General features: G+C 36.4%; 1 protein-coding gene across 1 annotated transcript in view; it reads right to left on the bottom strand.

Annotated features, from left to right (window-relative positions):
* SMARCA2 (SWI/SNF related, matrix associated, actin dependent regulator of chromatin, subfamily a, member 2) overlaps positions 1-17,566 on the bottom strand; it is a 116,502-nt gene that overhangs the window by 81,816 nt on the left and 17,120 nt on the right. The window contains exons 3-6 of the mRNA XM_036402793.2: positions 13,307-13,430; positions 3,417-3,746; positions 2,475-2,576; positions 765-1,014 (exon numbers count right to left, since the gene is read on the bottom strand). Of these exons, the coding sequence (XP_036258686.1) occupies positions 765-1,014; positions 2,475-2,576; positions 3,417-3,746; positions 13,307-13,430 (806 nt within the window). The remainder of the gene's footprint in view (positions 1-764; positions 1,015-2,474; positions 2,577-3,416; positions 3,747-13,306; positions 13,431-17,566) is intronic.

The raw sequence follows: 17,566 nt of genomic DNA, 5'->3' as shown, positions 1-17,566 counted from the left end.
TAAAACAGGTAATACTGTGAGTGCAATTATTTTCCTCTGACTGATAATCATCAGGAACATATTTTAGGTGCAAGTCAAAATCCTTCTGCCTGGCAGACTCTCAAGGTCACTTATTAAATAGCCTTGATGTTGTGAGGAGGGAAGAAGTCTCTTTCTAACTGCAAAAGAAAAGTTCTACCCTATACTTTTTAACAAATATACTTCATTATCTAAACAGAACATTCAGGAGGCAATTTTTAAAACTGGTATACTTTTTCCTAATTGGTATACTTCTAATCTTGCCTGTGACATTCTTATTCTCTTCACTCTTTGGCTGTCCAGACAAATCCATCATATTCATAAAATGTGCTTTTGCTGGGGTTACTAACTCTTCAGCCTTTTGGCCATCTCTAGCTCTCTTCTAACTAATAGTAACTCTAATAGTAACTAATAGTAACTAGTACTCTTCTAACTAGTAACTCTTCTAACATCATCTAGTTCTCTTCTAACTTTCCTTTTTTTATAATAATAAAAACCTTGGCCACAAAATTGGTTTCTCTTTAAACTTAAATGGTTTCCAGTGATACTGCCAGTATGCTTCACTAGTTCATCATTTGGGGTAGAATTAAATAATTCTTTGGTTTGATATTTGTGTACTTCTTGGTAATACAGCCTTTCCCTGGAAACTTTGTTTACACTATTACCACTACAGTAGCTGATTGCAAGGAGTTCCAGTTAAGGATGTGAAAAACAAGGATAATTTTAATCTTGTTATTCACTCTTACCTATATTCACGTTCTTGGAGTATTTCAACAGGATCCAGTCCTTGGGGCTTCTGGATAGGGCTGATGCGGTTCTGCTTCTGCTGCAGCTGGACAATGGGTGAAGGTTGTCCTGGCGGGGGCTGTGGTACAGAGGGCCCAGGCATGGTGGCAGCAGGCTGGGCAGCAGCAGGAGCAGGAGAAGGCCTCCCACTAGGAGCTGGTGCTGGAAGCTTTTGCTGTGCATTGGAGACGCTCATATCTGGGGCTTGGCCTGAAACATGAACAGTACTGACTCATAACATGAAATATGGAAAGCAGGAAGAAAATCAAGATGGCTTTCTGAATACAAGATATGAAGGTAAGATAAACATTCAAAATCACCAGAAAAGGCACACTGAGATTACACTCTGTTTTTTGAAACAGGCATACTAAAATGCAAGTATACCATACATTGCAAGAAATGGCCAAAACAAAAACAAAACACATGAAATTTTATAATGAATGCCATTCCTTTTGCTATTTCTGTGGACTTTTAATTCTAGTGTTACCAGAAATGAAACAGCTGTAGAACTGACTTCCTCCAAATCCAAGACCTCATTCTGCCTCTTGTTCACTATCCTTGCAGTTAAAAAAAAGCATCTAACCACAACGTGGAAACAAGCAGAACTAGGCCTGATTTCAGACCTCTACCAGAACTTGATAACCATATGAAAATTTTCCAACTGTATTCAGAAATACCTGCCACATATAAATAGCTTTTGTTTCACTATGATCTCCCATTAATTTTATTTATTTAAAATATCAGGAACGCAATTATTCTAATCACTTTGAAAAGCAACACCTCCGTTAACATAAAAATGGTACCTGTCATTTACAGTCTCTAAAGGTCATAGACTTTAGAATTTCATTATGACAAGTTACCATGCATTCAGATGTTCACAAATTCACTGTCAACAGACATTGCTAAAATAAAGATGCTGCTTTAATTATCTCAAGAGTCATAGTCACTTAAGCTAGGGAAAACAACTGTAAAGTACACCTGCAATCTTGTAATCAACCAACCATCTTGATTCAAACCAACATCCTGAAATATACAGAGATCACCATTTGTCATTCACACATCTGCATCAAACTCCAGAAAAGGAACTTGAGCACAAGCTGTAGATTCTGTATGCAGCTATACTGCATTTCAGCTTATAAGAAGGAAAAAAAGCAAGCCCATCAAAAACCTCTGTGCAACCTCAGTTCTCAGGGAATCCGGGAAGCTGAATGACTGTGCAATGAATGACAAATATATTTGAAGACATGGGCGAAAAAGTTGCAGCATTCATTTGATCTCAAATATTGCACTGATCCTTCAAAGCCACTTGATTCCAAAAGAACAAAATATACAGAAGGAAACAGCAGAATTCTACCATGATTTGAGAACTTCTTTTACAGTAGCAAAGGTGAAAGACAAGCTTGCTACAATTAAGTATACTCAGAACATAAGTTACTAAGTTTTATGCATGTTCCTCAGAAAACATACAGATTTCATTCTGATTGCAAAAAGGTGCTTCATGTTCGGTCTGTCTAAAAACTGCAGTAATTTCATGTGGGTCTCTTCCATATGAATGAAAGGTTAGACTCTCCTTGATTAAAATCTTAGACACAGTAGAAGTTACACTATTTTTCTTGCACAACTTTTTACCTTTCCTTTTTACTTTCCCCCACATCCTTTTCCCACTATACCTTCAGTCCACGTTTTAGGGGTAATGGCAGTTGTATGTCCAGGCATCCCTGGTGCAGCCCCTGGTCCAGCAGCAGTGCCACTCATTGCATGTAATCCAATACCTGCAATTTGACAGAGGAATAAAATTTGCTGAAACACAAAATATTTCCAAGACTCAAAAATCATTGCTTTCTAGCATGCTAGTCTATTCAGGCAAGTAGTGCTTTTCTTCATTAAGTAAGGATTTAAGTAGTTTTTATCATTAATACATATGAAAGTAATACATATATCTAAAATCATGTTTCATGAAAAAATCCAACTTAATTGGTAGCAAAGCCATATCCACCAAAATGAAGTGAACAGTGACATTATTAAAACTTAAGAAACAGTATCATCTTAACCCTTGATTCTAACACAAACTCAGTAATGGAAGTGTTCAGAAACTAACAGGTTCAGGGTATTTAATGTAAGAGTTTTCTTAGGACCAAAATGTGCTTGCTTACCTCACTGCAACATCTATCACCATTGTGAGAAAAAAGTAAGCACACTTCCTTTTTCTTATGTTTTGCACTTAACCACATTGTATGTGGTTTATTTTCAACAACCTAAATAATCAGTCAACTCGATCCAGATTATTTATCTACTTTCCTGCATACCAACAGGAGACTGAAAATTCACCGTAAGAAAAACAAGGGGAATTGCTATCAGTAAAGTACAATTAACATTCAAAAACTGTCAAGCATAGCAGGACAGATACAGTACCGCACAGTGAAATAACTTCTATTTCAGTTATTAGTATTCTATTTTGACAATATCCTATTAATAACAGATGTGTTTCATGCACTTGCTAAGGCTTAATACAGTTCCAAATTACAGCCCTGCACAGTACCCATTTCTTAATCTATCACAGGTAGAACTTCGAGAATTGCCTGAGCAATGACTCTTACCGAAGATTCACTTACCAGACTGCCTGTTGAAGGCACTGGGAGGCTGCTGCTGTTGAATGCCAGGCAGGGTTCTCTTGCCCTGGACAGCAAGCTGGAGGTTTTCTGGCAAGGGCTGACCCCTAGCCAGCATTTTGTATGCTAGAATCTGAGCTCGCAGCTGATGCAGCTGTGCAGGGCTGAAAGGGGAAGGCCCTCTGTTAGGCTGATTCATAACTTGGGGGTCTCCTGCTATAATGGGTCCTGGCTGACTGGGAGTCATCTGAGGTGGTGTTGGACCTCCTCCAGACATTGGACTGGACACATGCTCTGGTGCTCCTAGTGGAGATGGATGTGGAGACATATAACCTAGAACAGGTAGAAGAATCATAAAGTTACCACTCTGCTAGTTAAACCTGAATTTCATCCAGTATTTTAACAGTATATAAAGTATAAAAGTATCTCTCTGAGGTCTGGATAGCTGTAGGATTTTCTGTGAAGACAAAAGTGCAATCCAAATTCCCTGGGATATCAAGATAGCCTCAGGAGCTCTTCTTTAAGAAGAACTACAGTTATTTAGTCCAATAATTCCTAAATATAACAATTACCTGCATATTTGGAGTAAGACAAACTAAAACATGAAATATAACACAGAAGCCTGGGGATATAGCATTATTTACTAGAACTATGGAAAAATGTTTCTTTGTAGAACATATGCAATGAAGTCTGCCTAAGTTTGTAGCTTAATAGCCTAAGTTTATTTTGAGGCACACACATCAAGGAATATCCATTCACTTCTACAAGCCCTCTTTGCCAACACTCACCAACATATAGAAGTAGAAATAATTGGTATTCACTTTCCATACAACTACTCTTTAGTTTATACAGATTAAAGGTTTGAGCCAGACAAAGTATGTTCAATACCTTTTGCTGTCTGGATACTCAACAACTTGGAACATCAACTGCAAGCACAAAAATCACCGTCTGAAGAAGCTGCTGAAGACTATGTCAAGACCAATCACAGTTCTGAAATGAACAGTGCTTATATCTTACTATACCACTTGAAAATGCAGTGGTTTTAATCCTGACTATTAATTACACCTACTACATATTTTCTTGAGCTCCAAAAAGCACAACAGACAGCTAGTTTTTGGGGATTTTATCCACCAAGAGTGAAAAAGAGGTAACAATATTTACTCACTTTGCTCTGGTATTGTGGAACACAAATAATCTTCTCACAAATTGGAAAAGTCTAAAAAAAATTCATAAAATCTAAAACTCTTCTGGCTCATTTTCATATTCCATGTTCATAAGTCAAAGATCATAACTCCAAAGATCATGATACAATTCATGATTCTGTGACACCCAATCTACTCTTTTCCCAATTTTCCTGTCACTTTAAAGTGAAAAAACTTCTATTTCATCTATATGTAGTACAGATCACAGAAGAAATTTTGCTCGCTCTTCACTTTTCTTACTGACCCTTCAGTAAAGACAAGATAGGCAAAACCTCAAAGTAGTCTCTACTGCTCATTCTCAACTCTGGGATGACAGGAGCTGCAAGTCACTAGAACTTTAACCAGTGAAGAGATTAGAGTGCCAAAGAACTGAAATTTGTGCTCAACTTAAATAAAAGTTGTAAATGTATGAGACAGAAGAAAAAGAAGAAAGGATTTCAGTTTTCCTAAAAAAAACCCCAAACAAAATGAGATAGAAGAACAGTGGGGAAAAGGGGATTTGTGATAGGAAAAGATCAGATAAGACAGAAACATTCAAACTAAAGATGATGACCATGGGAAAAGATGATGGAAAGAATTTTGGAGAAAAGATTTTGGAAAGAATAGGAGAAGTTACATAGTTCAAGAGAAAAATGAGGGGAGAAGTTCAAAGAAAAGGAAGAGACATTAAAAAGTTAGAACTACTGGAGCTATATACTAGTTCAATATAAAAATTGTCTATACATCCCTTGCTGGTGATAAAAAGTATGATAAATAACTCAAGTTTATTCCACTTATCCATAATTTACTTTTATCTCGTTATTATTTTAAGAGAAGAGGGGAAGCTACAAATCCCTCTTGCTGAGCACACTGCTTAAAAAAAATGCCCATCATACCACAACAAAACAAAAGAATATGCAACTGCATTACTGGTTTATACTACAAAGTGAGGTTTATTGCAATGTTTATCCATTATTACATTTCTAAATCTCAGGTTTTACTTTAAATGGCACCTAACTGGAATGACATTGTTTTCTGAACTGCTTTTGAAAAAATGGTTTCTGTCCCTCCCAAGTTATACTGCCCAAGTTTTAAATTCGTTTATGACTGATACGTTTCAGACTCAATATCTTGAAATGGATCTGGACTACAAAGTTTAGAACAGTGGTCTAAGATGTTGAATATTTGTTTTCAGTCCTGACAGTTCAAGTTGCTAAGTCTGTGACAAAGTTTTGCAAAGAGGAGTTTTCAAAAGCAGACATTTTTTGATCTTTCCAATTATGAATTTATTACTTATACCTTCTGTCTTCCTCCAAGTTCTCTGCATTAGCATTTTTAATAACGGAAAACTGTGCTTGGGAAGAAGAAGAATTAAAAGAATTCCATGAAGTCAGGAAAGAACAAAATCCTTCCAAACTTCTTGTAAAGATGCTAAAATGCGGCATTTACACAATGTAAATTTTGTGATGCTATATGAAATTTTTTTTTTAAGTGTGAAAACTTTCATATTATGACAGTGAAAAAAGATACAGTCACAAGCCTGTCCAAATAAAGTATTTATACTCCTTGCTTTTTTTCCGATCTTATTACACATAGACACTAACACAGATAAGCATGTACATGAGAACATCCCCTAAAATTATATGTCCCACCATTAAAGGACAACAGTAACCTACAGTTCTGAACAACACAGAGAATACCAGGAAAGGGAGGCCAAACAACCCTGTCTGTAATTTTAAACTGTGGTAATTTCTAAGCTTTATCAGGTTTCTCCAGATTTTGTCTAACTGAGCTCTGAAAACCTCAAATGACGGTAACTTCTAATCACTGTAATGCTGAATTTCCTTTCCCTTAAGTCCCATCAGAATTTCACTTACACAATTTGTAAACATTACTTCTCTACTTTTACTGTGCATCTTTGAGGAGAGTCCTGTCTGTTTTTCCCATAATCCTTCAATGGGTCATAGAAGAGGCTACATCAGAAACTCTTCTCAAGTTTTCCTAACTGAACGCATAATCAGAACCATATTTAATCCCACTTTGGCATCAACTTGTCCAGCAAAAATACAACACAGCATGTCATAAACAATGTATATTCTTTACAGTATGAACATTGGAAGAAATCCTAGTTCTAACGCTTCTCCAAGTACTGTTGGAGGGCAGTGTGTACACAATGTTTCTGCTTTAATTGTTTTTTGTTTCACTTCAGATAACAGAAACAATAACATCTTTCTTTTCTGTTTTAAAGCTGGAAAATCAGAGTGCTAAAAATTGAGACCCTTTTTTCAACACTTTTAATGCTATAATGAAATGGAAAGAACACCTACAAATTAATTCAAAAACCTAGTAAAGATACAGAAAAAAAATCAAAGTTTTGGCAGTCCAAACACTGGAATGTTTAACAGAGGTTTTGAACTGCCACTAAAATTTACAAAGTCTTAAACAATGAAAGTGTCTGAGGAACATATAGGTCACATCTTTATACTAAAACCAACAGAAAAGGTATATTTGTACTCAAGAATATGACTGTAAGAAGATTTTTGGATTTGGAAGATATGGACAGGACTGAAGAAATATAGCTGTGTAACTCGCTGAACTATCACTTCAATCATCAATTGGAGTTAGTTTAAAAAAAAAGAAATTAGAATCAAGTACACACACAGAGTACAAAACCACAGTGTTTTGGAACACAGTGAAAAGTATGATCATGTCAGATTGAGGCTACAAACTTTCCTAAGGCAAGCAAAACATAAAATTTCCCTCTCAGTAGTGTGGCCAGGGTTAACACCAGTTACTGTGAAACTGAACAAAGAAGAAAGAGAAGTCATGTGTGCAAGTAATTTACAACTAGGATTGCAGAAATAAAATTGTTGAAAGGTCTTACACTGGCAGGCAGATGAATAAAGTGGTAGGTCTTTCCTCATCTTTAAAATTCTTAATGAATTCAGAAAAGGAAATGCAACTAATTTAAGAACAATAGGGACAATGAACATTACCTGTGAAGCAGCAGTATATTTGTGAATTCTACAAGTTAAAAAATGGCATGTCTTTTTAAGTTCAACAAATACTGCATGACTAATAAAAAGCAATATAGATCAAGTTCCAGAACGCTAAATTCCTTCAGACCTTATGTTTCCACTTACAAACAGAACAATTCAAATTGGCCTGTATTTCACTGCTGTATCACAGTAACTTCATTTAACTTTTACAAATCACAGAAAACCACAGAAATTGTTTATTCCAGTCCATTTACATATTTTTATGAAGTTTTTATAATACAAGTATTTTATTTTATATAAATAATTGGCTTGTCTTTCCAATTTCTATCCAATCCCCTTCAAAAGTCAATTGTAACCATGATTTTAATCTGTTGGATAACTGTTTAAAAGCTTAACCATTTTTTACAGTAAATCTCATACTCATATAAATACTCATTTTCATACTCATATAAATACTGCAGAATTCACCACAGTTCACTCACAGTGCCGGAAGACAGTTTCTAACCAAATTCAAAATCAGCAACATGTAGTAAGCTTACTACTTAAACAGCTAAATATGAAATTGGAGCAATGCATTTTCCACTCATTTAACCTGTTAGCATCAAAACAAAGGCATTAACACTAAACAGGAGCATCACTGTACATAAGTTCAAGAAAAGAGAATCTGTCACCAAAACTAGCCAGGAATGTTACCCTTTCTCCAATTTGGTAGTAAGACTGGAAGGAGCAATTGCTGAGGAGAAATATACCAACTCATAGTATTTTCACCCATATATTCAGACTTCTGAAAATCATCCTATTGCAGTACACAATAAAAATGTGATGATCTGTCTGAGCTAGTAAAACATTCTTTCTGCATGACTCGCATCTCACTGAGCACCAATAAAAAAATAAACAGAGAAACTAAATAATAAAGTTGCATACCTTAACTTTGTAATTACTGTTGGTTAAAAAATACAAAAATCTCAGAACAGTAATTACCATACAACCAGTGAACAGGCACTTAAGTAAAATGACACAGTTCTTGCAGATTTAGCTTTCAAATGTTTCTGACTTGCTCATAATTCATTTCACCTCAGAAAAGGATAGTTAATTATTTCCTAACATAAGAATCATTACTTCCAAAATTCTGTATCAACTTTCTCTTGTTCATTCACAACTGTATGCTTTATTTACATAACCATATCTACAATTGCATGTGCAGTTGCCAATTTACTTCTAATTTATCACCCACATTTGTAAGTATATATTTTATTAAAAAATCTTGCTTTTGTACTTAAATACAAATATTTTTCCCACTGCCTGCCAGTGTAAGACCTTTCAACAATTTTATTTCTGCAGTCCTAGTTGTAAATTACTTGCACACAAAATTACTAAAAAGAACTAAAAAGACTGCTATTGGAACATCTGGCATTTAAATGAAATCTCATTTTGTGACCACTTCCCATTGTAAACTGCATACAGAAGGACAACAGCCTATGGATTCATCACAAGTATTCCACCCAGATTTCTAAGTACTGAAGCATTTTATGAAGACTATCCACTGTGCCATTGTCAAAAAATGTTAATACGTTGTTTCCCAGTCTAGCTTACCAGTCCTTTTCAGAATCTTGGAGCCTGTGAACAGGCAGATTTCTGTCAATGAGGGACCACTACAGCTACAATAGTCTACCTAGCTTTTCCAAAACAGACCAGACTCTTGACCTCTAAACAAACTTCTCCCTTTGGTCTATGGGACACATGACAAAGACATCCAGTGCTGATGTAGCTTTTGTATGATACAAAATCTTCCACAAATACTTGGGTAATCCTTGTTCCATAGGTTAAATATCTTCATTAAGTAAAATACAGCTATTTGAACACATTTTGAATTCAAATAGTTTGCAGGCAATTTTGCAGATAGCAAAATACACTGCTTTTTTTTTTTTCTTTTTTTCCCCTTTAAAGGCTTCATCAATTACAAGCCCTTTTACTGTCTGGGAATGTGCAGACTGATGAAGTATTCTTTTAACTCTCTCATCAGACAAATTAAAAAATGGATCTTAACATTCTCTACGATAAAACAAACACACTCCTCTTAGCAGTATAGACTGCTTTTTATGACACAGTTTATACTACTACACAGCAAACTATTTCGCTCCTTTACATGCATTGCTCTTGGCTGTGCTAAAACCTATGCTAGAAAAATAAGTACATTCTTCTCAGACTCCAATCAGCCTTTGTAACCAACTAATTTATTACTCACTGCTAAACCTCTGTGTTATATAAAATTTTAATTTGTACTGACTTCAAACTTTTTTCCAGATCACAAATACCTTGAACAGCACTCAACCAAAACAGACTTCTAGAAGACTAGAAAAATCAACAATTGGATGATCATCTTCTAGTTACAGTTAAATTTATAATCTGTCATTTAATTATCATAATATATTTAATGCAGATTATATTGATTTTACTTAGTGATATCTTTGTCTTAAATCACAGTATCATACAGTAACAAGCCAAGGAATTTTTACAACAAACCAAGCAGACAAGGTTGTGTCTATCATCAAACTACTGGCTTTAACAATGCACAGAGAAGCCCCATACATGGGCTAAGATCATTTTTCCTGACAACTGTACAAATACTGTATCTGACCAGTTGACATTTTAATGAAGAATTTAGCTTATGGCCTCCAGAAAAATTACAGACTAGTTTGACTAGTATATAAAAATAATATAATTGTATCATATTTACGTAATATATAATAGTAAATTTGTCAGACTAAAGGCTGACTTTATGCAATTCAGATGGACTTGGACAAGCTCAAGAAGTGTGACAACCTGTACTCCATGAGGTTTAACAAGTCCAAGGTCAAGGTTCTGCACAAAGGTCAAGACAAACCCCAGTACTGATACATACTGGGGAATGAAGGGGTTGAGAGCAGCCCTGCTGAGTAGGGCTTGGGGATACAGGAGGACAAGAAGCTTCACATGAGCTGTCATTGTGTGGTCACAGCCCAGAAAGCCAATGGCATCCTGGGCTGCATCCAGAGCAGCATGGCCAGCAGAACCAGGGAGGGGATTCTGCCCCTCTGCTCTGCTGAGACCCCACCTGCAGTGCTGCATCAGCTCTGGGCTCCTCAGCATGGGAAGGATATGGACCTGTTGGACAGGATTCAGAGGAAACCACAATGATCAGAGAGATGGACCAGCCCTCCTGTGAGGACAGACTGAGAGAATAGAGGTTGCTCCTCCTGAGAAAGGCAGGTTCCAGGGAGACCTTGTTGTGGTCTTTCAATACTTGAATGAGGCTTAAAAGAAAGCTGCAAAGAGACTTTTTACAAGGACAGTACCACAGGACAAGGCGGAATCGTTTTAGTCAATAAATTCAGATTAGATGTAAGGAAGACTTTTTTTTTTTTAAATGAGGCTAACGAAACTCTGGCCAGATTGCTCAGAACAGTTGGTAGATGCCCCGCCCCATCCCTGGAAACATTCACAGTCACTTTCAATGGGGCACTGAACAACTCTGAACAACAACAGGGCTCTGATCTAGTTGAACATGTCCTTGTTCACTGCAAAAGGGCTGGAGAGAATAACTTTTAAAGATCCTCATCCAACCCAAACCATACTATGTTTCTATGATTCTGTGATTTTTCCAGAAAACTGTTCTTGATGGTCTGAATTACAGGCAACATCACAAAGACATAAAGAGAGACAAAATTTTTATTTTACCTACAACAATATTTAATGACACATGGCCATTCTTCCTAAGCTCCCACATTAATGGGGAAATTTAAAGCAATCCCTTTCCTGGGGTTTTGGACTTATTCAGCTACTTTCCCTCAAATGCCCTCCAAAAACATCAATTAGTGCATATTTATCTACTTCAACTTGAGGACTACAAACAATAGCCATGAAAAAAACAGACCTAGAACTAATGAGGTATCATTTCTACTTGACATTTACATTGTTAAAAATTGTACACAACCGTGTACTATAAGCTCAACTATCAGACATCCATGAGGAAGTGAACGTTATAGTAAGCCTTGGTTTCTACCATACCCAACCCAAGACTGTCAGGACTTCAAGAGTTACCAGGCATCGTCCCATGCATTCTCAGAGAAGTCATACTGTCCTTTTGCTATGAGTGTGGGCATGGGTAAACTCTCATTAACCATACTGTATATTTCCAGAGAATTTGTAAAAACACAAGTGTGCTTTCTCTAATGTTGTGGGAAATCAGACAAAAAATATCTAATAGGCTGACAGGCTATCAAGGAACCTGGTTTTCTACCCTGGACCTCAACACTAATGGCAAAAACCTACAAGTCTAGTAGATGGGACTTTGCCCAGCAGGTATCAGAACAGCATCAAGTGCCATCACCACTTTTTTATGGAAAAGACAGTCGTGGAAGAACAAAAAAAAACGGAGACACAGAGTCAATGAAAGCTAAAACAGTCCTCTATAATGTCAAAAAAATATCTGGAATATTAGAGCATCGGGAGATGTTTTTGACCATTTCTTTTAAAAGCCTGCTCCACATAATAACTCTAGTAATCTCTGTTTACATTGTAACAGTTGCTGGCATACAAAAAAAAGAGAGTAGGAACCTGTAGTATCTATCCTGACAAAGTTACTATTAATACAATCAATCATCTTTTTACAGTGCAAAATAACCTGGAAATCTGACCTGAGGCAGCACAGAAAAGGAGAAAACAACTCAGAAGCTACTTGTATTTGAAGCATTTGCAACCTATGCTCCTGCATTTTCAGTACATAATGTATGAACTGTCCCATCTTCATCTTTAGACCAAATGCTCTTTCCTTTCATCCTAAGCAGAAGTTCCCTCTAAATGCAAAGACAAGCAAACTTTGTCTCTCAGATGATCATGCTTACATTTTGTTGAAATGAACAAAAGAGGAAGTTTTACCTAATGAAGAACTTGTCTCTGCAAAGTCAGTTCTATTTTACTTAATTGATACTGAAAGGTTTAGTGGAAAAACATTACTTTCTAATTATCTGGGTCCTAGACTGGGATTCAGCTGGCAAGTTAAAGACTAGAGTTTCAGTCACATACCACTGAAAAGCACAAAGAAGTTCAGGACCACCTCCTAATAGATCTGTACAGAGTGTGTCACACCAAGAGTCTAATATCATTTGGGATTCTTCAGAAGTTGTTGTAAAATAATTAAGCATGCAACATAGAAAGTTTTGTCTGCTGTTGAACTTATTAATACTAGCAGGTGTTTCTAGTCAAATCTCCAGAATACCAAGCTGCTCATAGAATGCATGTCCTTTTATGTTCCAACCTACAGACACAAAGAACGCACAGAGCGATATGTTAAAAAGAGTTTCTATCTTCTGGCATAAAAAACATTGGAAAGTACTTTGATCAGCACTTGATGATAGTAAATCATATTAAAATGTATTTACATTCACAGCAGCCATTTAAGATAATAAGTAAGTTGATGGGTTTTTTTCTTTAGAGATGCAAACTGAAATCTGTGATAGACTTGCCCCAGCCACAGACTTGAACCTTAGCTTTTCTCCAATACCTGCCTAATGGATACTCCAGCAAGCAAAGCAATTCAGCTATTTGCCTTGCCCTGTTCAACTTTTCCAAACAAAGCTGACGGGAAATAACTGGCAATCTGTGACATGAAACTATGGACTCTTTGTGGAACAAGAGGCACCAAAATCATAGAGCATGCACAGTATGGATAAACCTTGGCTATGCTGGTCCATTGGACTCTGAGGTGGACCCATTCCAGGATGAGGAGGTCGCATACTCTTCATGGAGCCACAGTGAACATCTTCAACCATTCCTTTTTCATGCAAGCCATCAATAGACTGTGAAAACAAAATAAGTATTTAGAGAGAGATAGTATATAAATCCACTCTAGAAATATGAATGACTAACTCAAAATCTAAACAAATACATGAAGAGGAAAAACTTCTTTCAGCAGTCATTCAAAATAAATAAAACCCAGGAACCTCTGCCCTGAAATTACACATTTAGGAAACCATAGAACATTATTAGACTGCTTGTCCCTTGTTTCCTTTTTGCCTTTTTTCCCCTTATGAACTGTTTGGCAATGGCAGGGAGGTAAACTGTCCAAATACAAACACATAACCTGTATCGGCCTCATATTACAAAGCATTGTAACACACACTAACTTATGAAAGTAGAGCCTGTGTCTTAACTTGAGTTATTTTTAGCCCAAACTTTGCCCTTTCTGTCACTGCTTTACTGGAATGTCTCAACATTGTTTCTCTTCAAAAACAAGGGTGACACTGCACGAAGTAACAAAAACAAGGATAGGCAGTCAAGGAAGGGAAAACAATACTTGTGCTCCCTACAGCGCCTGTCCCCTCATACGCTCCTCTAAAACTAGAGCTCCCATGGTACTTCAGACACAGAACAGTTCCACGTGCTCTCCTTAGAGAGTGTAGAAAAGATAGCCTGGAGTCTAAAAAACATGCTGAAGGCATTCTGGGCACTGAAAAAGGCTCCATAAGAAAAACTGAAGAGTTCTGAAAGTGAAAACAAGGGAAAAGTAACATTGGAAGAAAGATGTCCCCAAGAAACAATGAAGTTTTCCATGAAAGCAAAACTTTTATCATATTCCTAACTATGGAAAGGATTAAGCTAATTAACTTCTAACAGACCTCTGTAAGGTTTTGTGTTTGGAAGGAAGAGACTGGCATCGCTTACCTTCTCCCTACAGAAATATACGCCTCTGTCCCACTCTAACACATGCATGCATGCACACTAAATGCTGCTCTTGCAAACACTACTGCGAATGGAGACCTCGTGGTCTGTTTTATCTAAATGTACATCTCTTTATTGAGACTTCTTTTTAAAAAGAGACTAAAGATAACTTATTCCAGAGGAAAATGTAGGGAGTTAATTAAACCAGTGTGCAGGAAGCTACATCAGCTCATAGAAAAGAAGTGTCACGTTTCTTATTTTTGAGTAGTTTGTTGCACATGACTAAATTTCAACAGAACTAAACAAAGGTCACCCTTTCTACAAAAGAAAAAATAATTCTAAATTTCAATTTTCATAAACCCTTCACATAAAATTTCTACTTTCAATTGCAATCATCAGATTTGACTGAAAACACCTTTAAACACACAGAATTTTTTGTTGTTGTTCAGCATTTCTTAAGGATTTCACTATCATTTTTTCTTATCAGAAGTTTGGGTTAAAAGGAGGAAAGTTATAGAAAAGGAAAAATAAAATAAATTTTTCATGTTTCACCAAATCATTTAATTATCATGACAGTATAAAAATGTTTGTGAAAAGAAACTGTATCAGAAAAATACATACTACTCAAGAAGCTATTTTTAAATACAAGAACTTGGGATATGGTGTAGAAATGTAGGCACAGATGACTGACACATTAAAAATAGTTCCACTTTGCGAACCAAGTAAATCCCAGTGCCCTTTTCTGAGGCATGAAGATCCCTCCCTCTCTCTTCATCCCTTCTTACAAAGACAGCTAGTGCGGAAGAGAACTCTCGCTTCACATTCTGTCTGCATGAGCTGACTATTACAGAAACCAAAACACCTATAAAGCTGGACGCATTCTTATTTTGTCATGGTATGTGCTGGCTGCCATGGTATCTTTATGGCTACCAAGAGGAGGAGACTTGCTGGTAACTTGATCTGATCTCCAGAACAGAAGTCTCTAGCTGTACATTTGTGGCACATGTAACTGCAGGGATGGGTTTCACTGCACTAATAGGTGGCAACCATGAAACCTCTGGGAATGCAAACAGCTTGGGTGGGAGTAAGAAGGCACACAGCATGCATACATCAGAAGTACCAGCATAAAGAGCACGGGGAAAGGAGTTGGCAGTTAAAAAAGAGCCACAGAGAAAAGAAAAGCGAGTATGTGGCCTTTGACAAAGGAAATTTTTTTTTAAATCAATCAAAAACAGAAAGGTAGTAACATGACTATGGAAGAAAACCTTTATTCAAGGCATGCTTCTGTGGAGATCATTGATCAAAAGAACAGATTTTTGTAAAAAAAGTATTATTAAAAAAATACAGACACGAAAACAAGTGTAGCAAATTGAAATGCTTCAAGTCTAATGGAAGGGAGACTACACATATAGCAAGAAAGGGGTTTGCATCTATGTATTTACTTATGTGGTGAAAAAACTGAAAACTAAATTCATTAGAACACATAAATCAGCTTTTTACTAGCAAAAATACAAAAGATGAAGATGGCATGAACTTCTGTGAAGTCAAAAGTAGTTGTAATGATTGCATAATTGCTAATGTATGCAGAGACTGGCACATCCAAGAATGTATTTTATATAAAAGAACCTCTACTGGCTATGAAAAAACCATATACAATAGGAAACACAATTCAGCAGAGGACAGCAGTGACCTACAAGAACTGAGGAACAGTTATTTTTGGTAACTTTTCTAAATCACTGTATAGTTACAGAGTGAGAGGACAACTCTAAATCTATGCAACAGGTTAAAAATTACAGAGGGTATCTGAACACAATGTAATTTCTGTAAATTCTTCAGTCCTCTCTAAGTTATTAAAGCTATGTTCCACAAAAACGTTGTTGGGATAAGTAACTTATATTACCAATAAAGCACTACTATCACAATGGGGTACTCTTTTTATGACAGAACAGAAGGGAAACAGGAAGTTGAGACATATTCAACTTAGAGTAGAAATTATGGTTTTGATTGGTCCCCATAAGTAAGGAAATAAGTACTGAACAGGCCAAATAAACAATGCTTACAGAAAAAGAATGAGGGATGAACTTCAACTGTAGGCTAATTACAAGCCTATAGACTTGGCAGACTTACATAATGTCTAATGCATAAGGAAAATTTTGCCTACAGTGCTTTTACTCTGAATTTAGCAACTAAAGTCTTTTCACAGATGCATCACAGTTTGACCTATTTTCAGGTAAACTGTGACATTACAGAGTCTGGGTTTTTGTGTTTTTTTTTTTTTTTTCTTTTGTTTTAATCCACCTTATTAAAAAAAATCAAGCAAAAAAACCTCTAGCCTTGAAATCAAAGACTGAGTACTGAGACTAGTTTTCTTGTAGACCATACAGCTTCTAAGACAACAGAATTACAGAGGGCGAACAGCAATGTGTTGTCATGTAACTGCCACATAACTACACAGCATAACTGAATGCATCCCTGATGGACATCCAGCCTGACTGTATCTCTTGCAGCAGGAATTAGTAGTTTTTGGCCACCAATTCTATTAATCTCTAAAAAAATCACAAAATCACCATTTTACATTAAGTTCTCTGTTGATTTTTCAAGGTTGGCAATACTTCCTTTCTTTTCTACTAATGTAGACATGAACAACAACAACAACAAAAAGCAAGGAACATGCCTACTGAAGTTGCATGTTGTTACTTCCAGGACCATGACAGAAATACTTCCATTTCATTGTCTAATCTATTACCCAATAATATCCGAAATGGGAAACCATTTGCCTTCTGTTTTAATGGAACATTTGAGTGAACAACTAACATATTTAGTAAAAACTACTGTATTTCTGAAGAATTTTTTCTCTCCCTCAAATTTTATCTCACTCACCAAAACCAGTAATATTCCCCATGACATCATTCTAATTATTCCAGTCAGCAGTCATTTACAGTATATCCCATTACAAATTCACAAAAGGAGTGATTATGCATCAGGTTACAATTAAATGGAAGAGAAAATAAACCAAGAGCTCATAGTACTCCATCCATCCCTCAAGTGAGCATTCAACTTAACAAGCTACAAATGTTGTCATAACATCAGAGGTTAAGCAGCTAAAATTGTGTGGTCCAGCTAGCATATAAGAAGATAACAGAAGGCTGTATCATAGCATCATAGTACGGCTTGAGATGGAAGGAACCTCAAAGATCATCAAGTTCCAAACCCCTTACAGTGGCAGTCTCTAGACCAGGTTGCTCAGAGTCCCATCCAAACTCACCTTGAACAC

The sequence above is a fragment of the Molothrus ater genome, chromosome Z, assembly GCF_012460135.2.
Source record: "Molothrus ater isolate BHLD 08-10-18 breed brown headed cowbird chromosome Z, BPBGC_Mater_1.1, whole genome shotgun sequence".
In the NCBI taxonomy this organism is placed as follows: Eukaryota; Metazoa; Chordata; class Aves; order Passeriformes; family Icteridae; genus Molothrus; species Molothrus ater.
This window is presented reverse-complemented; position numbering and strand designations above follow the sequence as displayed.